Raw genomic sequence first — 24,586 nt, forward strand, 5'->3', positions numbered from 1 at the left:
AAATGTGAGTGGCTGGTGGACCAAAAAGTACATTTTATACCCTGATTCAGCCTAAACATTACCCTGGTGAACCATAAAAAGTAGCAGTAGTACAACAGTGAAAGCTATAAGACAAGGATACATTATGACACTTAATAACACATTTACATTATTTTCATAATATTGAAAGAGGTCACAAGGACAGTTGATAGGATAAAGTTGTCATAGAAACTACAACCAGTGGATAGCATTGAAGAGAAGTCAGGGCTGTGTTTCCCAAAAGCATCATAGCACTAAGAAACTAAAATGGACAAAATATGATCTTAGTGCCACGATGCTTTAGGGAAACCCAGCCCAGGTAGGCTACATTGACTAGCCTATACTTTTACTACCACTTGCATACTTGGTAGATAGCCCATTTTGATATAGGCCAGTCCTGGGTTACTTCTCTCAGGTGAAAACAACAGTTTCAGTGTACCTCAGTCCCAAAGTTGCTTCAGATTTGGCAACCGCCACAAAGCAAAGGCCTATTTCTCAGAGGTTGGCGGACAACTAGCTTTTAGATGTAAATCGATGGGAATAATTGTGTCTCATTACAGTTGTCACAGTGCTACGAATAATGTCCATAATACACTGACATTCCTCACTATGTCACCAATCATAGGTACTAGTATGTATGTAGGCTACGTATGTAGATTATTGGAGTACAGTTAGAGCCGTGGCAGTCATGACATTTTGTCAGACGGTTAGGCTGTCGGTCTCGCGGTAACTGACCGTTAATAATTACCATAAACACATGTAGTATCTCCAGGCCTCCAGCTTACAAGCCGCTGATGAGTGCCTTGGGAACATCCTTTAAAAAGGTCTAATAAATCAATTTAACATACACCATCACAGTAAATCTATTATTTATTTAAGGCAGGTTTAAAGAAACATTATGATATGAAGAAAATGTATTTCAGAAGAACAGAATATGAGTCGGCCTCCTGTATGTTATCTGGCTACGCACCATGCCATAGACTGTAGGCTACTTCAGTTAGCAGGCAATATACGCTTACTATAAAATCATATCATCTAAAATAATAAGAATATAATTCAACTTAGCTGAATAAAATAGAAAGGATATTTTTCCCCATTCTGGAGCGAGTGCGCATATGAAGTGGCTATAAAGTGACCATTTGAAACAGGTCTTATACACTAGATTTACAGTTATTTGTCAACTTTAGTTGTGAATGAGACAAACATTAGAATGTCTTAGAAATCAGAACATATATGGGCTGCATGATGTGACTATAGACTATTGATGATTTGAAAAAAAGTATCAAAAAAAGCTTGTGCTCTGTTCCTTGCCTCAGGTTGCACACGCTGTTCTCTCATCAATTGATCATATTTTCACCCATCAAACTATTCTCAATTTAATCTCGTCTTTACTAATATGTAAAATGTGTTTTGATTTAGAATGGTCCATTATCAAATGGGCAGGAACGGGGGCAGTCGATATGCACCCGAATAGCGAATGGGAGCCGCTTCCCGCAGTTCGTTTTTCCAATCATGCCGGGGAGGCTTCTCCGGTTTCATAGCACAGCTGAGAAATACATATAGTAGCAGCTGGGATCCTCCTCTTTTTAGTGGCAGCTATCAAAACTGTGCTTTCACACGGGACCACATATAGAAACGTCTGGGCTTAGAACACTACTTATTTATTTGTATTTCTTCATTTAGATTTTTTCTGGATTATGTGTGTATTTTTTAAAATTATAATTATTATAGCTAGGTATTACTGCACTATTGGAGCTAGAAACAAGCATTTCGCTGCACCTGCGATAACATCTGCAAATCTGTGTACGTGACCAATAAACTTTGGATTATTTCACGCCACTCATCAACTACTGTTTAAGAAGCAAGCAGCCTCTCTCTGCGCGACAGATCATATACAGGCATGTGCATAAACTAGCAGGCCATTAGGACCTGATGGAGGGACAATAGAGTCCTGAGTACCATACCATTAGGACCTGATGGAGGGACAATAGAGTCCTGAGTACCAGACCATAAGGACCTGATTGGAGGGACAATAGAGCCCTGAGTACCAGACCATTAGGACCTGATGGAGGGACAATAGAGTCCTGAGTACCATACCATTAGGACCTGATGGAGGGACAATAGAGTCCTGAGTACCAGACCATAAGGACCTGATTGGAGGGACAATAGAGCCCTGAGTACCAGACCATTAGGCCCTGATGGAGGAGGGACAATAGAGCTCTGAGTAGCAGGCCAGGCACAACTCCAACACCATCCTTAAGTTTGCCGATGACACAACAGTGGTAGGCCTGATCACTGACGACGACGAGACAGCCTATAGGGAAGAGGTCAACAACCTGGCCGTGAGGTGCCAAGTAAACAACCTCTCAGTCAATGTGATCAAGACAAAGCAGATGATTGTGGTGACCTATTCCCCCTCAGGAGACGAAAAGATTTGGCATGGGTCCTCAGATCCTCAAAACGTTCTACAGCTGCACCATCGAGAGCATCTTGACTGGTATGGCAACTGCTCGGCCTCTGACCGCAAGGCACTACAAAAGGGTAGTGCGTACGGCCCAGTACGTCACTGGGGCCAAGCTTCCTGCCATCCAGGACCTCTATACCAGGCGGTGTCAGAGGAAGGCCCTAAAAATTGTCAAAGACTCCAGTCACCCCAGTCATAGACTGTTCTCTCTGCTACTGCACGGCAAGCGGTACCAGAGCGTCAAGTCTAGGTCCAAGAGGCTTCTAAACAGCTTCTACCCCCAAGCCATAAGACTCCTGAACATCTAATTAAATGGCTACCCAGACTATTTTCATTGCTCCCCCTCCCCCCTTTTACACTGCTGCTACTCTCCGTTTTATCTATGCATAGTCACTTAAATAACTCTACCTACATGTACATATTACCTCCATTACCTCGACACCGATGACCCCGCACATTGACTCTGTACCGGTACCCCCTGTATATAGCCTCGCTATATATTGTTATTTTACTGCTGCTCTTTAATTATTTGTTAGTTTTATTTCTTATTTTTTTAGGTATTCTTCTTAAAACTGCATTGTTGGTTAAAGGCTTGTTAGAAAGCATTTCACTATTGTAGTCGGCGCATGTGACAAATACAATTTGATTTGATTAGCAACCTAATGATCGTTAGTGAGTTGGGTACTAGCAACGCACGACCAGAGTGCATAAGAGGAGATTCTCGTGACTCAACGGTTATGTGGAATTTGACTGCGGTTATGACTCATGACTGCCGGTGTGGCGTTAATACGGTCACCGTAACAACCCTAAGTACAGTTCACTCACTGTGCCAAAAATACAGTAAACCCTAAATTTAGGCTACAGTACGATATTGCTGTAGAGTTCCTATGTACAGTATGTGAACACTTCATTACAATCAAATGTAGGACTATAAATAGTTACTAAAGGGGAACCTTGCCAGCATCCATCCCATAAATTTGGTATCATGACTTTGAGGGTAATTTGTCAAGACTTTCCTGTAGTAGATGTGTGCCACGACACAACACTGTTCCAGAACAGAACAGATACAGCCTTGTTAATGGTGAAACAACAGGAGGACTGATGTCAAGAACTAAGAGGTGGCTGTTACTAGCTACAACAGCCACAAAGTCAAAATTGGCTATATAATTTCATGAAAACAAACATGACCTTTTTGATCTGAATTTAAAGTTAGGGCTAGGCGTAAGGTTAGCAGTGTGGTTAAGGTTAGGTTTAAAATCGTATTTTAAGAAGATAAATTGTAGAAATAGGCAGGGTTTAGCCATAATTAGACTTTGTGGCTGTAGTAGCTAGTGACGACCCCAAGAGGTGGGCTTACTCTAAGTAGCAATGACGCTAACATAGCTAGCACCACTAGTACGTCACATTCTGGCACACACACTGAGGGGCAGGCTGCCCACTTAGACACAGAGAGGAGTGAGAGAGCAGAGCGCAGTGTGTGTATGGGCCATACGGTATGAGACAGGGGGGGCACAATGGGGAGGGGGCGGTCCTCCAGCCAGCCAGCGTAAATCACACTGAGCCCACTGGCACAAGAACACGGTCGACCGGTCCCACTACAGCAGCCAGTCACCCCCAGAGAGAGAGAGAGAGAGAGAGAGAGAGAGAGAGGGAAAGAGAGAGATGGTGGGTGGTTGTGAGAAAGTGTGTGAGAAAGAGAAAGTGTGTGTGTTACTGACTGTGGGTGTAAGAGACAATGTGAGAGAGAGGCACTATGTGTGTATAAGAGAGAGACTGTGTGTATGAGAGAGCGACTGAGCATGGAGTGGAGAGTTGAGCGATAGAGAGCTGGGGGGGGGGGGGCGGCGAATGAATCGAAAAAAATATGGCTTTTTCCATGGTGGTATTGGGTTGACAGCAGTTTGGCAGATGCGCCTGAGGCAGTGCCTGCTTGGATTCTAGCCTGTCACTCAGGACAGGGACACTAATCAGGATTGGTCCTGGTCCCTTCTTCCTCTTCCCTAGGAATAGCGGAGGGGGGGGGGGGGGCAGAGCCAGTTTGCGTCCATTAGAAAAAGGGAGAGAAAAAAAAAAGAGGGAAGAATCGCAGTGGCACAGCAGGAGAGGCTAACCTTCATTTGCATGCAGGTCCAGGGGAGGAAGAGGTGGGGGGGAGCTGTTTCTGTTTCCAATCTCCATGTTAAAACGCCTGGCCAGGGCAGCCAGTGGGAATGAAGAGGCATTGTTCGCCCGCCGCTGCTCCCCGTCACACCTAGGCTACATCTCAAATGACACCCTGTTCCCTACATGGTGCACTTCTTTTGGCCAGGGCCTGTAGGCTATGAAGGGAATTGGATGCCATTTGGAACACAGACCCATCGCGCCTTTTCTCGCTTTCAAGGTATAAAAGACATGTCCTGCGTGGCAGATAATGTCGATCTCAAATCCTGACCTGAAATCTATACAGACCAGACATTGATGTACGTCTGTTGTTTGTCTTGTGTGCACTGCATCCATATCCATCCAGCCTTTTCTGGTTCCGTCCACATCTGTCATAACCAGGTTGTGACCTGAAAGCTGCAGCATTCAAAGTCTTGTCGCTGTCTTTCACCCGTGAGAGAGGCCGTTCTCTGCGGCATAACGATCGCTATGACAACCATCACTTAAGCCCTCTGGGTACAGTGGGTTGGAGCGGCCTTGTTTCTGAAGACCTCATCACTGACTGGGAGGGTCATCAAGGTCAATCCACTGGCTCTCACAAGAGATGCTACATGAGAACAACAAAATGTACTTCCGCCAAAAAAGGATGATGCGGTTCCTGGCCAAAGGACCAGAAGGAGAGGAAAAAGAAGAGGGAGGGATTGCTGGGATGCTTCCTTTGGCCCAGAGTTGACGAACACAAAGTCTGGCTGTGCGTGCCAAATTAGGTTTTAAGCATTCTTTTTTTCAGGGAGGATTTGTCGCTAATCTAGAAAACCTTCTGGTAGGAAGTGTCAATAGATCTGGTGCTGACCACTCCCCGTAGAGTGCAGGGATTAATGACCTAGGCTGTCCCCCAAATGGCACCCTATTCCCTATATAGTGCACTACCTCGGACGAGGACCCATGTAGGGAATAGGGTGGCATTTGCAGATGCAGCCCTAGCAATCTGAACCAACAACTGACTGACTTGTCTATTGAGAACACACTGGTAATTCAGGAACGGAAAGAGGCAATCACATACAGATCAGTCCAACTAAACCCTATTCATTATCAACTCACCAAAAGTTTTTAGAAGCTATCCTGATTTCCAGATTTTTTGGGGGCTTGTGTCTCCATTTTGTTGATGACGAGATATCTGGCTAATTAGCATGTCTGAGCCGTCATGATGAGTGATACTAGTCTAGTACTAGATGTCCAATAATGCACCCATCTCGTTACCGCGATGAGGACGAATCAGACGGCAAAATGCCCTCGTTCAGACAACAATGGGACAACGCTAAAGAACCTGAGCCTCTCTACCTCAAGGTCACAGCGGTTCACTCAGAAGACGTGGTGAAGTCATCATCTGCATTGTGCCAAATGGAAGGGCATTCTCCGCACGTGGCAGCCACAGAATCATCAGCGCCAGGTACTCACCTGCGTTTCAGCGTCGTAAATAACCTCCACTCGCCCCACACGCCACTGACAATGGCTTTCACAGAGATGACTTCACGTCAATTAATTTAACTTATCTGGTCTGGAGTGGTGCTTTGTTGTAACACAGCCAAACACTTCCACTCTCTCTGGATGTGATATATTGTTTCCCTTGAGAGCCTTACATACCGTGTGGTTCCACTACTCTGCATCTGCCTGGCCTGACTGCCTCGGTCCTGCCTCGTTCGTTCCTGGCACTTTGAATCTCCCCGCGGCAATGAAACGGCCCCAATCAAGGCACCAAAACCCCCCACAAAGCAGACAGACACAGCTGTTAGCCTGGCTAGTTAAATGCATTAGTGTGGCAGACTCGCTGCTCAACCCAACTGTACAGTACAGTGTTGTGGAAGGAGGTAGTGACTAGGCTTGGGCATTATACCATACATACTAGTGGTCGACCGAATATGATTTTTCACCGCCGATACCGATTATTGGAAGACCAAAAAAGCAGATACCGATTAAATCGGCCGATTTGTATTTATTTATAATAATGACAATTACAACAATATTGAATGAACACTTATTTTAACTTAATATAATACATCAATAAAATCAATTTAACCTCAAATAAATAATGAAACATGTTCAATTTGGTTTAAATAATGCAAAAAACAAAGTGTGGGGGAAGAAAGTAAAAGTGCAATATGTAAGATATATGTAAGAAAGCTAACGCAAGTTCCTTGCTCAGAACATGAGAACATATGAAAGCTGGTGGTTCCTTAACATGAGACTTCAATATTCCCAGGTAAGAAGTTTAAGGTTGTAGTTATTATAGGAATTATAGGACTATTTCCCTCTATACCATTTGTATTTCATTAACCTTTGACTATTGGATGTTCTTATAGGCACTTTAGTATTGCCAGTGTAACAGTATAGCTTCCGTCCCTCTCCTCGCTCCTCCCTGGGCTCGAACGAGGAACACAACGACAACAGACACCCTCGAAGCAGCGTTACCCATGCAGAGCAAAGGGAACAACCACTCCAAGTCTCAGAGCGAGTGACGTTTGAAACTCTATTAGCGCGCGCCCCGCTAACTAGTTAGCCATTTCACCTGGTTATACCAGCCTCATCTCGGGAGTTGATAGGCTTGAAGTCATAAACAGCGCAATGCTTGACGCACAATGAAGAGCTGCTGCAAAACGCACGAAAGTGCTGTTTGAATGAATGCTTACGAGCCTGCTGCTGCCTACCACCGCTCAGTCAGATTATATGCAACGCAGGACACGCTAGATATAGTAATATCATCAACCATGTGTAGTTAAATAGTGATTATGATTGATTGATTGATTGTTTTTTATAAGATAAGTTTAATGCTAGCTAGCAACTTACTATGGCTTACTGCATTCGCGTAACAGGCAGTCTCCTTGTGGAGTGCAATGAGAGGCAGGTGGTTATAGCGTTGAACTAGTTAACTGCAAGGTTGCATGATTGGATCCCCCGAGCAGACAAGGTGAAAATCTGTCGTTCTGCCCCAGAACAAGGCAGTTAACCCACCGTTCCTAGGCCGTCATTGAAAATAAGAACGTGTTAACCAACTTGCCTAGTTAAATAAAGATTAAATAAAAGTGTAAATCGGTGTCCAAAAATACAGATTTCCGATTGTTATGAAATCTTGAAAAATCGGCCATTCCGATTAATCGGTCGACCTCTAATACATACTATATCCCGGGTATTTGGAAAAAGCCACGGGATGGTTTTTCAATACCGTCAAGTTTAAAAATAAATGTGAATATTTGTAGCTACTTTTTAAGTTAATACCTGCGGTCAAATACGTTAGGAGTGCAATACATTAGGAGAAAAGGCAGAGTGTTCTTAATTTCACCTGTCACATTATTTTACATTATGAAGCTTACCATAGTTCCCCAGAACAGTTCAGCCTGTCATGTGTTTGTAAATAGCACAATGGGAGAAAGTGGGAGCCAGTGAGTCCATAGCGTTTGATATCTATCGGCGAGTCTCTGGTCGTGTCTATGCTTGACACTTACATGCGACTTCTGCTATCAGAATACGAAGATTGCATTGGGTCTAGATGCACAAAAGTGGCTTTGTGGTGTGATTGTGTTCAGATCTGACTACTTCAGGAGGTGGTCAGGGCTACAGTGTGTGGATTCCTCCTCGGTCTGGACACAGTCAGGCTACCGAAAGCGCATACAGCGGGCAACGTCATCAGAACTTCTTCCACAAGTCTCCAGAAAACTTGTGTTTTGGGACCAAGAGGGACCTTTTCATTATAAATGTAGGAGGAAATGTGTGGAACGTGTTTGCTGGACTCAAGTGCTAGCCAGCTAATCTCCAGAAAAACTTTTTTGTTTGGCTAGAGTTATGCTAACCCGTTTGCAATCTCTTTAGCGTTGCTTGCTGGCTAGCTACAGAGGTTAGCTGGCTAGTTAGCTACGGTAGTAAGCTACTGCCATCAGTTGTTGCGATATCATATTTAGCCTATTCCACCATTTGTAGAATGCATACTGGAATTTGAATATAGCACAGGAAAAGAGAATCCGGACACACTGTGGACACATTTAAATGTAGGTGTAGACGCATGACGTGTTCGGAATTCCATGATCAGAACTCTATGATCAGAATACTAAAGCTGCACGAACTGTCAAGTCTAGACACGGCCTCTGTTGTGTGGCGCACATGAGGTGAGGAAGTTACGCTTGTATGCAATTCACTACCAAATGTTTACCATCAGATACCTTATAACGGCTTTCTGCCGTGTTGGAGAAGTCAAAGATTTCTTGGTGAGTTCTGTTCAGCTGCTATTTTTTCCCTGTGCTTCCTAGTAGCGTTTTTTTCTCCTCCCCTCTGCTTTGTGTACACATGCTGCTCTTCCTTCAAATAAGCATGCATGACAACTTTTTCATTTGCACAATTTCTCTTGTTCAGTTTCACTTGTACCCACTCAACGAAAATGACATTTGGTAGCGTGCTTGTATAACTTCATGAGCTGGATTTGCCAGTCTTTGCAATTAGTTTGTCCATTTTCGCTTCTTAGCATTCAGCTAAAAGCGTCTATGGGACTTTGATATTACTTGTACTAATTCTGTGAGCATTCTGGTAATAGATGCGCAACGGGCATTCTTGCGTTTTTAGCGCCCCCTTGTGTGCTATGCCGTGATACCGTAAATCCCAGTGTGATGGTATGAAAATCTGGATACTGCCTAAGCCTAGTACTGACTTCCAGACCAGAGAGGACAGAGTTTGCCTGGCTGCTGCTGCCAAAGGCTAACAAGAGCCTGGCAAGTGTGGGGGCCTCCTGGCCTCTCTTCCACCCACACAGGAAGTGAGGTCATGACATTAGCACTCCGCCGTGCTAGAGTGCTCTCCGCCAGGGCGGCAAGATCAGCGTGTTGGACGAGAGCCATTTTAAGCCCCCCTAACAACAACATACATCAAGACAGTAGAGCTACATAAAATTACCATGTATTTCAAATCTATGCCAACCTAAGCAAAAACCCTCCTCTGATTTCACGCACCAGTTAGACGCGTACCACATGCTCCGAAATATCCCCACGCCTACAGCTATGGCTTTCTTCTCAGAGACAATTGAGGAGACCTCTCTAATTCTCTGCGATGTCATTTACATCTCTCTTTTAAGAGTGAAATGAGCCTCGATAATAAATCACATCCCTGTTCAGAAGCAGAGGCAGCAGTCTGGCACGACTGGCCGACTAGAGCTTCCTGCTCCCCAGACCTCCCTCCTCTCTCTCGTTCTCTATATCTCTACATCCCCCACGCCTGTTAAAGGCCTGTCCTGCAGGGCCCTAGATGCACTTTGTGTGGTACAACAGAGAAACCGCCCAGAGCTCTTAGCAGCTTCCCCACCACCACCAGTACTCTCCCACTCTCTTCCCCTCTGTCTTTCCCAGCTGCACCAGCGAGCTGTTCGCAGTTCCTTATGAACTGCGGCCAACTGAGAGCCTGTGCTACTCCTGTGAGATTGGTATTACTCAGTGCCGGGGCTACGTCCTAGCCAAAGGGCTGCTCTCCGAAGCTGTACATCTCCCTGTTGTGGCTTGTCAACATGGAGAAAATCGTTACCAAGGCTAAGGCACTTCCATTCCACACAGAGGAGTAGGGGGAGGTTTGATTGAGACCAGGTAGGTACTGTGTGAAACAGATTGCTGGTAACTTTGTGATATATTTTTAGGCCTCCTAGTGGACAAGGTGGACCTTTCATTTGTTCTGTTAAATTAGGCCAATGTAAAATAAAGAGGGCACGCTGAAGATGTCGTTCGAGAGAGACCAGATAAAGTGTCATGGCCGACAATCAGGCGTGGAAGTCATCCCTGGATCTTTGTCAAGAAACCGCTCTAATTAAGCCTAACTGAAAAAGTATTATGGGGGAAGGCAATAGACATCCCTAAATAATTACTTTAGGAGATTTGCATATTATGCTTCCCTGAGTCCCTTTTGAAAATAAATCCTATCTTAAATTACCTGCTTAGCACCTCTAGTGAGTTTGACACTTGATGAAAAGTGTCCAAAACAGAGTTAATTACTCACAAGTAGCCCCCTGAAGTTATTGTGAAGCGAGTTGCTTATCAGACATGTTTTTGTAATTACTCAGGGCATTGGAAATTAAACGAAGTGTCACCTCATTGACAACCTTGATTCAAAAGAGCATTCTGGATAAATTGGAGGGATTCTCAGTGGATGCTAGGCTTTGGCGATATACCGTACACCGGGATATTTTTAAATACCGCTGAATGATTTTCAATACCTCAAAAAATATATGTTTTTTTTTGTTTAATGTTTGAGGGATGCATGCTACGCCACTGTTTAAGTTAAATACGCACTGAACAAAAATATTAACGCGTAATGTTTTGGTCCCATGTTCATGAGCTGAAATAAAAATCATAGAAAAGTTCCATGTGCACAAAAAGCTTTTCTCTCTCAAATGTTGTACACACATTTTTTTACATCCCTGTTAGTGAGAATTTCTCCTTTCCCAAGATAATCCATGCACCTGACATATCAAAAATCTGGTTAAACAACATGATCATCACACAGCTTGTGCTGGGGACAATAAAATACAACTTTACAATGTGCAGTCTTGTCATACAACACAATGCCACGGATGTCTCACATTTTGTGGGAGCGTGCAATTGGAATGCTGACTGCAGGAATGTCCACCAGAGCTGTTGCTAGAGATTTTAATGTTAATTTGCTCTACCATAAACTGCCTATATATTTTGACTCGGTAACGGTTGGTACAGAAACGGTATGACAGTATGAAAATCTGCATACCGCCCAACCATAGTGGGTGCCCATTGGAATCCTGACAATACCTGCAGGCCTTGGTATTGCCAGCCAGCCTACCTGTTTGATGCAGAAAGCAACAACACATTTTAAATGTGTATTGATCAAACCCCAGAAGCTTCTCTGGAACCAGGCCCATTATAAAGTTAACTTACCCCAACAACTTTCATTTAAGATCAACCGCTGTAGCGGCCTCCCAATTACTATCCATTCAATTCTCCATCAAGTCACGGAGAGACTGAATGGGGCCAGTTTTAGTCCTACCCACTGAATCTGAATGGTGTTGAACGCGGTGGGTCTCAAACTCCCCTCTATGTAAGTGTATGCTGAAGGAGGCATCCCACCACCTTCCCCCTGCCCTTTAATTCATTTCTAAGTGAAAGCCTGTGTATCATTATTCGCTTCAGCTCCAGTCGGCAGACACCGCGGCCCATGAGAGCCCGCGCCCCGTCAAGTTGAGGGGTGGTGGGGGGGTGGAAAGTGGCGGAGGGGGATTCTTGGCAGAAATTCCCCACAAATTTGATGCCAAGAGCAAAATGGAAACCTCCCCTCATTTTCCTTTCCCCTTAATCCAATGTTTTCAAGCCCCGGCCCCACCAAGGTCATTATAATCATAGAAAGTGGAAGGGCGCCAGTGACCCGCCATTACAGTAAGGTACAGAACCACCCAGCCATTGGCTGGTGGTGAGGAGGAAAGGAGAAGAGCACTCAGTCGGTCAGGTAGAGGCAGGGGCTAAAATCCCTCCATTTCAAATGCAGATAACCTGAGGAACCAGCAGAGGAGGCAGGGACAGGGAGAGGAGAAAATGTCTCCCTCTCTCGCTCTCCCAGTGCCCCTGACCTTTTGCCCTTCATGATCGGGTATCTCTCTCTCTCATTTATTTTTAGCTTACAATTCGTATCCATATCTTGAGTTTAAGCCTACTTCAACATTTATTCAGGAGATAGGCCCTATAGCCTAAAGCTAATTCAGAATGATTGCGAAATTATCAAGAGTAGAGAGAGGTTTTAGAAGTAATATTTGGTGACATAACACAACCAATGACCAATGACCTAGAAACCTCTGGGCCTGAAAGAATGCTGCTTGCGTTGACAATATTGCAAAACCGACCTCCAGCATAATCTACACGTTAAAAAAAGGTACTACTTTTACATGTAAAAATCTCTATGCTTTATCCAAGTGATAATTTTACAGTCAATATTTACAGTAAGTAATCGGCCAATAGAATTCAACATAGATAATCATGGGCGTACCAAAATCATAAAGAGTGGCCGTTTTCATTGTGGCGCCAAAGGTCATGTTTACTTGTCTGAGTGAGGGCGCTGCACTGTACTGTGACCTCCATGGCCAGCTTGTGAGTATGTGTGTGTACCCTCTCTCACATGCCATGTATGCTAATATACACAGCATGACGCTTGGCCTGCACAGAGCACAAAGCAGAGTACACAACCCCAAATATCTAGACCTGCATGTGTCTGGGCTAAGATAAAGCACCTTTAGTAGTTTAAAGGCAATGTGTAATCGTGCTCTTTTCACCAGAGGGCATCGGTACAGATGCAGACATCTGAACTTCAATATTGTGCTTGTTCCTGGCACGTGACCAATCGGTGTAGGTGTTGTTAGCTGAACAATGAAAACAAACAGACAGTCGGCCAATGAGGTGAAGTGGCACTGTCTTCCAGTCAGTGTGGGAGGAAAACCTATACAGAATAAATAAACGTTGTCCTGTATCAGTTGTGATTGAATGGGGGGAGAAGTAAAAAATTGGCCACAACTTCTGAAAAGAAAAAGCTCTCTTTGTTATTATATGAAATCCTGTAATTGACGCATACAATAGGCTTAATCACACATTATGTAACATGTCTATAACATTACTTAATCCAGGGGTGTCAAACTCATTCCATGGAAGGCCTAGTGTCTGCTGGTTTTTGGTTTTTCCTTTCAGTGAAGACCTAGACAACCAGGTGAGGGGAGTTCCTTACTAATCAGTGACCTAAATTCCTTAATCAAGTACAAGGGAGGAGCGAAAACCCGCAGACACTCGGCCCGCCATGAAATGAGTTTTACATGTGACCTAACCCATATAATACAATTAAATAGTTGGAGCCCCAGGGTACTGTATGGTGCGTCAGTTAGTGGAGGTGAGCGGAAGGAGCTACAGTAGGACAGGTTCATTGTAATGGCTGGAATGGAATCAAACAGAGGGAAACCACATTGACCATTCTATTTATTCCATTGCAGCCGATTACAATGAGCCCGTCCACCTATATCTCCTCCCACCAGCCTCCACTGATGTCATGCTCTGTAGCGTATAATGATCTGCTCCGTCCACTCCAGCGGCGTTTCTAGGTACGTACATTCGCCATCAGTAACATGTGAGTGAGAGCTTACTGTTCAAATATCACTCTCTCACCCAGCCAACCGACGCAATTTCCCAAGTTCAACTCTGGGTTAAACACCTGAGCGCTGTATCAGTGGATGAGGAGAGAACGGTCTTATTTTGGGGATGTTTTGTGACTGGATATGTGGATGTTTGTAGTAGCCTAAATACTCACATGTGGAAAGATTGGACACAAATAGTTCACACTATGGCACTACAAACGCTAATTTGATATTTACTGCACTGTTTTCACATTTTGTAAACTTCATACAACAAAGTTTACAAATCCCCTTTTGATCACAGCTAGTAATAGCCTGAACAGTTGCATTGTTTGACATTTAAGAAAGACTACACTGTGTCATTATGGTACATTCATTAAGTCATCATTGATTTATGAGATTAATTACATTTGCATACCAATATAACTCATTAAGCCATGTTCTTACGCAGGTCCTCAGGACATTGCACTACAGCAGGGGAAATTGCCACACTAAGCCAATTCCTATGTGATAATTTTATCCACACATTCTACCTAGAAGTCATCATCTAGCGGTCGAAGTGTGTCACTGCAGCTTTTCATTATTGGACTGATAAAAGCACAATCTTAACATCCAAGCTACACAGGGTCAAATGAACAATGTATATACCAAAATCGTACATTCGGAGTAACGACATAACGAGAAATGGGGAAAGTGCCATTTCGCGTCTCTAGCCCGCGTTATTGATCATAGTCTGTCTGCAATGAATGGCTGCAAAGGGAAGGGAAAAAAACTGAACTTCAGGTGACCGACCATGGCTTTGACATAGCCTGCATGCAGACATGAACCTCGCTGAACTGGGCGGAAGAAAATGCCTCTGCTTCAAAAAAAATATCTCCAGACTTTCAAGAGCTCGACGTAAAAACAGAGCGAGCGCCTACCGAGGGAACCAATACGCCCGTTTTGAGTGGTGAGAGAGAAAGTTAGACGTTTATATTAACCGAAATGTGAAGTTAGCTACCAAGCGTTGCTAGATAGCGCTATTACTAGGAACACTGAGGTACGGTTAGCCCCGAGTCTGGCTTGTCTGATCCGACTGACCCTTCATTTTATTGCGGCCAGATTCTCAGATCCTCCCCTTTCTCCCCCGAAAGAGACTCGCTCGCACCGACAGATAAACGAAAACGCTCAGACATTATACCATATACAACCGATACACAAGCTATCTGACCGCAACCTTTAGGGGAAAGGGGACCTTTATCGATTATACTCGATTAAAGCCACGTACAGCTCATGCACTCGTTGGCTAGCTAACGTTACTCATCGCCAACAACATGGCTGCCTTGCTCAGACCTAAAAAAAGGAGAAATAACCTACGCCGTGTCTTTGTCTGTTTCACCTCTTTAACCCTAAACTACTGCGCAAAACACACGAAGACCCATTAAAATTGCACAAAACCAGCAAACGACTTACGTGAAGGCAGGCGTTTAGGTTGCTCCTGCTTCCTCCTTGGCATTTTCCCCCCTTTTGTCACATTCTCCTCCTTGTTTTAGGGATAAGAAGAAAAAAGGTTTTTTCCCATTGAGATTGTAGGCGAGAGTGATGGCAGGGACTGTATACCTGTCTTGTCCTCGCGGTTTAAAGTGTATTGTTGGGTATAGGACCACAGGAGGAGGAGGGTTCTGTGCTGTTGTTGTTGCCGTGTCTTGACTATGGCTGCTCTCTGTGTAAGTGTGTCTCCGAGCCCCTAACTAACACTAATGCCGGGATCAAAGGGCAGCAACAGTAGAGCAGACACACACACGCTCTAGAGGAGCTCGCCCGCGATAGCAGCGTAGAAACGGACAAGGTGCCCCCAAGCTTATTAATATTGCGGAGTGCAAAACCCCTACATATTTTTTTAAATGTATTTGATAACTTCTATAAATAATAAATAAGGCAAATATACTGAAATACAGTATCAGTACAGTATTTTTTATATTGATTGTATTTACTTTTTTATTTATATTACACATACATTATAAATATATTTTCAAAATGTGAAATGTACATTTCGTGAATTGATTAAATTATGGATTGAATAGTAATTCAGAAGCCCAATGGAAATCCCCAGTTTCCCCAAATAAACAATTATGATTAATTTGCATGAAACATACATTTGAAATGAACCCTTTCACTTTCACACTTGCATAACCCCCATATTCATTAGGCTACAGATGCACACATTTCATTTCTTGCTATTGTTTTTATTTTTTTCAATGCCGTATGTCACATGAACTGTAAGTAACTGCTGCTATAACTTCCCCTGGTCTCAACAATAGTGTAACTCTCCTCTGTGGGGGACAAAAAGTAGAAAACAACACTTGATTGCATTCCCACGTAGTTCACCCCCAACTTATCCCTCTGTAAATCATCTAAATTACTACATGTTTTACCCTTCACTTGTTGCATTTCCACGTTGGGTCATGTCATATACATTTAATAACAACGTTAAAAATGGAAATCTCCATTCCTCTCCCTCGCGGTTGGGTTGAGTTTTTCACAGCGCAGCCTGTCCCGTCTCTCTTCCTGCTGCTGGGCTCCTGCAGGCTGTGTTCACTTGGCCCGGCACATTCTTTCACACCTCTCAGTGTGTGAGGAGAGCTGAGTCTTCATCCCTCCATCCTGCCATCCCTCCATCCCTTGCCACCTCCTCCCTCTGAGAGAATAGTCCTAAATGGCACCCTATTCCCTATAGAGTGCACTACTTTTGACCAGAGCCAATAGGGCTCATATGGCTCTGGTCAAAAAATAGTGCACTCTATAGGGAAACAGCGTGCCATTTGAGATGCAGATTATGAGAGGCGCAGGAGGCTCGTTACCGTGGCAATTAGCAGAAGCCCAAATTAGCCCTCCTGGCTGGACTGCCTGTATCATGTCCACAGGTGACACGGCCACTTTGCATTTTTCTAATTAGGAAAGAGCATAACATTATTAAAATGTCTATTATCTATCATAAAGGTCCAGAGAGAAGCTGGACAAGTCCTAGTCAAGTAACAGTAATCAGTAGACATATGTAGAGAACACATGCAAGTCATATGACCACATTAGAACTACAAGAAAGAGGCCTAAGGAATGAGTATATTCTATTGTGAATTTTTATTTTGTAAAAATCTTTTTTATTGTCAAATACACCGGATAAGTGCAGTGAAATGTGTTGTTTTACAGGGTCAGCCTTGGTTGTACAGTCACACCTGAAGCAAATTAGGGTTAAGTGCCTTGCTCAAGGGCACATCGGCAGATTTCTCACCTTTTCACCTCGGGTATTCAAACCAGCGACCTTTCCGTTACTAGCTCAAACGCTCCAACTGCTAGGCTACCTGCCGCCCTATCTGCCATGCAGTGTATGTATAGGCCGAACGTCACATATGGAAACGTGTGTTATTGTATAATGGTTCTGTTGAGGAAATCCAAGGTTAGTGAGAATTCACAGTACATAGTGCATGTGCATGGCAGTAGGTTGAACTCTGGTGTACCTCCAGCCTCTCCACTCCTGTGTTGTGTTGAAAGGGACTAAACCATAGGGTGTCTGACACCAGTACAGGCGCAGGCATGTGTGAATATGTGTGTGTGTGTGTGTGTGGACAGCTGGGGTGTGTGCTTCACCTGCACCAGCAACTGAGCACTCATAACAGAGGACCAGGTGTTGACTGCCCACCCTTCCTTCCACCCACGACCAGCATGGTCACAGCATAGTTGGAAGCGAGGGGTTAAATGTTCACTGTTGCTTTCATCCTATTCATTCTCTATATTTACATACTGTACAGTCAGTCTGAAGCCAGATCGTTTCTTTTCCTGCTGTTGAGAATATACTGTATGTAATTACATATTAAAACATCAAAACATACTTTATATGTACACCATAAAACATGAAGTATACTTTAGTAGCCTTTAGCCTATATCTTATCGAGCAATCTGTTAGACATCTGTGAAAGTTGTGATGACAAAGTTTACAGATGATACTCCTGATGAACAAGTGAAACTAAGCCTTCTTTGACAATGACATATTCATCCAGATCATTTGACGCAATAAACTATGTCAACTCATGGAGAGAGAAAGAGAGATACGGAGAGGAAGAGAGAGAGTGTGGCGGGCCGCAGTCCTGTTTTTGTTCTCTGAGTCTAGGTTGGTCACCATGGCGAGGTCACAGTCTGTTCTCTGACCCCAACAATGCCAGGCCGCTGAGGTAATGCTGGCAACTTGACAATCCGCTGATAGTAGCCATGGCAACGCCAGCATGACCTCACTCAGGGTTGCACCCAAAGGTCAAAGCTCTGACATCGTGCTCTATCAACGGTTCCGCAATCTATGTCAAATTTCCAAGTTAGAAAAACAACAGAGTAGGGAAAGTGAATCAATCAAAAGTGGATTTCAAACGTTATTAGTGTAAGTGTTATTCACAATCACTTTTCTAATTACTTGGGAATCTATTGATGTGCACAAAACACATTTGCCACACCTAGGCCGCAGTCAGTACTGCCCATGAATTTACATACATAAATATTAAATAGTTCCTAAACTCAATACAACTCGACCAGGGAAGCCTCATCACACCTGTCACAGCTAATATCCTTCCTCCTATACAATAATATATCATAATATATAATATAAGTAGCACAGTTTGTAGGAAATAAAATCCCCTTAGCTAATTATATTTCCTTTAGCTTTACTGATAACTGCCGGTGTTCCGCTGCTTTTAAAAACAGCTAATTTTGTCAGTTGGCATTAATACGACTTATTAAAATGCTTCCCTGCAGCGGCGTGGCAGTTAGCGAAATGGAAATTTCAGGTGCTTCAGCGGAGGATGGGGGAGGTGGATGAAGAGGAGTTTCTGGCTCAGGGTGCATGAGCCTGGCTTCTCCACTTTCTGCTCTCTCTCCATCTCTATTCGTACTGTCCCATGTGGCCTAGTCTAGGTTAGCTATAGCGCTAGGCTAACACTAGCTGGATGTAGCCTAGCCTTGGGGTAAACCGCAACATCTGGCCCCTGTTCAGCCGTGACTGTCGCAGGCTGATAAATCCTCACAAGGTGGCTGGTGCCAGGGTTTTCCGGTATATGCCACCTGTCCCCCCGACACACACCAACTACACACACAGACACACACCCCTTACACCAAACCGGCCACTAGGGGCAACAATGAGCACTGTTACCTTCACATAGGTTTTGGTTTTGCTAGGGCGTTGCGGACAGGGATGGAGGATGGGCGTAAGCATCCAAAGGAAGGCATGTTCAAATCCAACAATAGAAAGTTGTTTTTGAATTTTTTGTTTTAAGCCTATCCCAAACCTTAACCCTTACCATAACCATTTGGAGTTAGTGCCTAAACTTACATTTGTTTGAACAACTTCCACATTTTTGGTTTGAGAAACATGGATGAACGTCTAATTCTGGCATGAGACTGTGAGAGCTGGTAGCTCACACACCCCTCCCCTTCTGCTCACCCCAACTACTACTCCATACACCTCAACTACTCCATACACCCCAACTACACCATACACTCCAACTACCCCATACACCCCAACTGCTCCATACACCCCAACTGCTCCATACACCCCAACTACCCCATACACCCCAACTGCTCCATACACCCCAACTACCCCATACACCCCAACTGCTCCATACACCCCAACTGCTCCAAACACCCCAACTGCTCCATACACCCCCAACTGCTCCATACACCCCCAACTGCTCCATACACCCCCAACTGCTCCATACACCCCAACTACTTCATACACCACAACTACTCCATACACCCCAACTGCTCCATACACCCCAACTACCCCATACACCCCAACTGCTCCATACACCCCAACTGCTCCATACACCCCAACTGCTCCATACACCCCCAACTGCTCCATACACCCCCAACTGCTCCATACACCCCCAACTGCTCCATACACCCCCAACTGCTCCATACACCCCAACTACTTCATACACCACAACTACTCCACACATCCCAACTACTCCATACACCATACAGTCCAACTACTCCATACACCCCAACTACTCCATACACCGCTCCCCTCCTGCTCACCCCAACTACCCCACACACACACACACACACACACACACGTTTGTTTTACTATACTTGTGGGGACAAAACAAATTATTCCCATTCAAAATCCTATTTTCCCTAACCCTAACCTTAACCCCAAAACCCTAAACCTAACCTCTAACCCTAATTGCAACCCTAACCGTAATTGTAACCCTAAACCTAACACCCCAACCTAAAAAAAATCCCCACTTTTTCCTTGTTTTACTATCCTTGTGAGGACTTCTGGTCCCCACAAGGATAGTAAAACCAAATCACACACACACATTGTCCTTCAAACACACACAGACACACACACATGCTGCCCTCTTGCTCCCTCCTGTCCCCCCCTTCCCTTCACCTGGCCTGACGCTGGACACACACACACACAGACACACACACCCTTCGCTAGCTGGCCTGACAGTTTGACAGAAGCAGGTGGCCTCGCTCCCTCTCTTGCCCTCTGGCCTTCCGAGCTCTCACCCCCGGTGGGGACGTTTGGGCGTAGAGAGGGGCCGTTGTCGCCTCGCCTTGTCCTCCCCTGACCAAATATCACTGGAGAGAGGACATGACTTAGGACACATCCCAAATGGCAACTAATTTCTTTACACAATGCACTACATTTGACCAGAACACTATGGGCCCTGGTGAAAAGTAGTGCTCTATATAGGGAATAGGGTGCCATTTGGGACAGAGCCTTACATAACACCCCACCCACCGTGCTTTGGTTCAGTCTAATACTGTAGCTTCACTCACTCCTACAAAACACACACACAGGCACACTTTCTCTCTCTCTGCGACTGTGTGACAGAGGCAGGTGGCCTATTTCCTGCCCTATGACCTTCAACACTTCCCCTGTAGTAGGGAGACAGTCACCATACTGCAGACACACACACACACAGAGGAGGAGTCTAGGTTGCCCCTGGTGAACTGGGGGAGAGGTCTTGCTAAGGCCCCAAGGGGCAGGGTGGGGGGGAGGGCAAGTGTGGGTCCTTCAACTCAGAGAGTTATTTTAGCCTCTGGGGCAGTCCTGACTAGTTGAAGGGTCATCCCTAGAAGGTTACTCAACATGTATACTGTACTGTACTGTATATGGCCTACTACGGTAACACCCGTGGGATGATTTTAATTTCGGTTCAATTCATTGTGTGTGTATATCCTTGTATGATATCCTGTATCTTTGTATAACGTTACAATGTTGGATGCAGTGTGTGTGTGTGTGTGTGTATCATAAAACGTGCTACACTGGTGTTTATTTGTATGCCGTTGTTTGAGTGTATGATATGTGTCTCGTTGTGTGTGTGTTTGTGTGTGTGTGTGTGTATACCTACTGTATGTCAGGGGAAGAGAGGCCCCTGATTACTGCCAGTTCATTGTGTAAATGAGGCGCGCTGAACATGTTCTGATAACTCTAATGTGTTCCCAGTCCCAGCTTGATTTTATTGCCATGCTCCTAATAGGATATTGCCACTATCGCAATTTGGATTAACTTCCGTGCCGCTGCTGTTGAACTGACTGACTGTGTGTATGTGTGTGTGCTCCATAAAAAAAAATATTCTGAATAAAAATATATTTAGGAAAATCATGTGACCTGTGTGAAACTGGAGACCTGTGAATTAGAAACGTAAGTGTAACCAGCGACTGTATATTAAATATAAATAGCAGTGCAAGGAAAATGAATGCGAATTAGCTGGATCGTGGTGTGAAAGCACTCTAACTCGTATTTACATTTGACTATTTTCATGTTGACCTTCCACTGGCAAAGATAAATAACACACACACGGGTAACAAAACACTGGTAGTGGAGGCGAGATGTGCCACCAACATGTTTTTGTCTGTGAGGAGCGTGATCACTCTCACTCACAGGGAGTCTGCGTTTGTTCTCTCTGTGGTTCCTTTGTCTCAGCCCACCTACACTCCTCCCAGGCTCCTCCCACCTCCCCAGCCAGTCGTCCAATGGCGTTGTCTTCAGGTGTTGACCTTATCGGGTGGAGGTCAAAGTCAGGTCAGGGATCTGTTGCTAGGCTACCATCAGATAACTAGCGGGGGTTGGCACTTGGCAGCCGCTTGCTGCCTAGGTAGCTGCTCTCTGTCATTCACTGCTTGTCATGTAATCTCATTCATTTGCAGACAATTGCCTGGACGTCAGAAAGGCTATCTGCTCCATGCTGTTGTAATGAAAACACATTCAAATATTAAAAGCGGCCAAGCTAGAGCCCCATTACCAGCCAGCTCTACTTGGCATTGGCACATATCCGTTATTATACGATCATGCCAATTGTCATGTGGTAACGTGAACCGTTTAAATAGGTAGTGTTGGTGACTGCCTTCGTCAAAATGACAGTATGGTGGCTGGCTGTCAGGGCTAGGTAAATTACACTGTAAAAGGCATAGGCTGCATCCAAAATGGCACCCTTTTCCCTATATGGTGCACTACCTTTGACCAAAAGCAGTGCACTATATAATGATTAGGGTGCCATTTCAGAGGCAGACAAAGTGAAGGATTATGGGAAAGTAATGTTGTGAAATGGACGAGGAGGGATCGGCGTCTTTTGATTAGCTTTATTTGATTAAATACTGCCACATAAATTAGATATTAATCTGGTATATTGCATTCAAAAGGAAGACCTGAGGCGTGTGTGTGTGTGTGTGTGTGTGTGTGTGTGTGTGTGTGTGTGCATTCTTATACAAGTGTGGTTGCGTGCTCATACAGTACAGGCAGTGGTGGTAAAAGCACTGAATTGTCATACTTGAGTAAAAGTAAAGATACCTTAATAGAAAATGAATCAAGTAAAAGTGAAAGTCACCCAGTAAAATACTACTTGAGTAAAAGTCTAAAAGTATTTGGTTTTAAATATACTTAAGTATCAAAAGTAAATGGAATTGATCAAATGTAATTAAGTATCAAAATTAAAAATATAAACCATTTAAAATGGCTTATATTAAGCAAAATAGCCGGCACTATTGTTTATTTTTTTAACACTGATTGAAGTGGATTTAACAAGTGACATCAATAAGGGATCATAGCTTTCACCTGGATTCACCTGGTCAGTCTATGTCATGGAAAGAGCAGGTGTTCCTAAAGTTTTTTACACTCAGTGTGTGTGTGTGTGTGTGTGCTTGGCAAATGACCGATCCATTCATGACTCATTCTGAGAAACAAGTGGTTGTGCGCTCACCCCCCTACCTTTTAAATAGAGTGAACAAAAACCAAGTGTGGCAAAGTATTCTATTTAGAGAGAGTGCTGTTGCATCTTCACACAAACACCATATTCTCTCCCACTCAGCAGCTCCAGCCACCTGGCCATTTATATATGTGAAGACTAGAAGAATTCTTAACTCTCATTCTGATGAACGACATCATAAATCCGGTCTCATTTTCAAATCCATTCTCACACGGCGGTCCTGAGCAGAAGACCAGCTGACACTGTGTCGTATGTCTCTTCTCCCAGGTTCCTCTCTGGGTGACACGGACTCTGTCGGTGTCACGCCGGCTGAGCCGGGTGGAGGTTAACCGCCAGGTCGGTAGGATTGGGTCATCAGAGGGGTTTGTGTGGACACTAGAACCCCCCCCAACCCCCATAACGGTGAAGCATTGGCTCTCGTGGTGGGGTTCTAGAGTCCTAGCTCTTCTGTGAGATTGGCACGTTCTGAAAAGAACGTCTCGGTGTCTTGGGCACTTGCCAGCTGACAGCTGAGATTTATCGGAGCACGCTGGCCCGCCGCGAGGACTTCTCTTGTAACATGGTACTCCTGTGAAAGGGATAAAGAAATTAGTGTTAAACATTTCCCCCCACACCGTCGAGATATTTCGTTACAGTCTCTCTTCTTTTTTTTGGTCGATATGGCGACTTGGGAATCAAACCAGAACCGCCACAGTACCACATAGTCAGTGCTCCTGTTTTAATTCCGTGCATATTCATGAGGGTGAGTGGAGAATGTTGCTGTACTGTTTGTTGAGTCACAGGTCCTCTGTGGCAGGAAGCACTCCTGGTCAAATGGCAACCGAGAGAGAGAAAGAGTAAGAAAAAGAGAGTGGGAGAGAGATAAGATGGAGAAAGAGAGGAGGATGAGAGCGAAAAAGAGAGGAGGATGAGAGAGAGTGAGGGGGGAGGAGAAAGAGAGAGCTATAGAAAGAAAGAAAGAGAGGAGGGGGCGAGACAGAGAGACAAGTGCGAGAGAGAGAGAGAGAGCAAAAGAGAGAGAGATGTGTGGGATTTGAAAGGAACAGCTCCTGGCTGACTGTCTTGGATATTTATTCCTTTCTAAAGCAATGAGGTGTTTGGAGAAAAAGGCCATACTGTCGGTGCAGGGAGCTGTTAACTTTGGTTCCTCTATCTGACTACACTGTGTTGATCCCATGAACTATACAGTAAACCAACCGCAAATACATACTCTGATATGTACAGAGCCTCTTTTGATCCCGAAATGCCACTCTTAGGTAAATTCAGAATCAGTAACGAGCGTGTTTGCATCGCATGTCGTCACCACATCGAGAGGAAAACAAAACACAGTGTACAACCTCTATCAATTGTCCATTCATTCACAGAGCATTGGGCGACTCCACCATCTTCATGTCACCTGCCAACATCTAGAGGTAACTCAGCCAGGGTGATGAACAGAGAGATAGGCAATGAAACACAAGGTGTGACAGTATGGCGATATGTTACGGGATGCAGCTAGGCAGAGGGGCTCATAATGAAAGCAGGACGAGAAGGCTTTGTTCCAAATGTCACGATGCATATTTATGGCCTGCC

At 44.5% G+C, this 24,586-nt stretch overlaps 1 protein-coding gene across 3 annotated transcripts in view; it reads right to left on the reverse strand.

Moving 5' to 3' along the window:
- Positions 1-15,477, reverse strand: part of LOC139374708 (zinc finger protein 827-like) — a 103,733-nt gene extending 88,256 nt beyond the window's left edge. For all 3 annotated transcript variants that reach the window (XM_071115809.1, XM_071115808.1, XM_071115810.1), the window contains exon 1: positions 15,231-15,477. In XM_071115809.1, coding sequence (XP_070971910.1) covers positions 15,231-15,273 — 43 coding nt within the window. In that variant the 5' untranslated portion in view covers positions 15,274-15,477. The remainder of the gene's footprint in view (positions 1-15,230) is intronic.
- Positions 15,478-24,586: the final 9,109 nt, after the last annotated feature.

This window comes from Oncorhynchus clarkii, chromosome 19 (assembly GCF_045791955.1).
Source record: "Oncorhynchus clarkii lewisi isolate Uvic-CL-2024 chromosome 19, UVic_Ocla_1.0, whole genome shotgun sequence".
NCBI classification, from domain to species: Eukaryota; Metazoa; Chordata; class Actinopteri; order Salmoniformes; family Salmonidae; genus Oncorhynchus; species Oncorhynchus clarkii.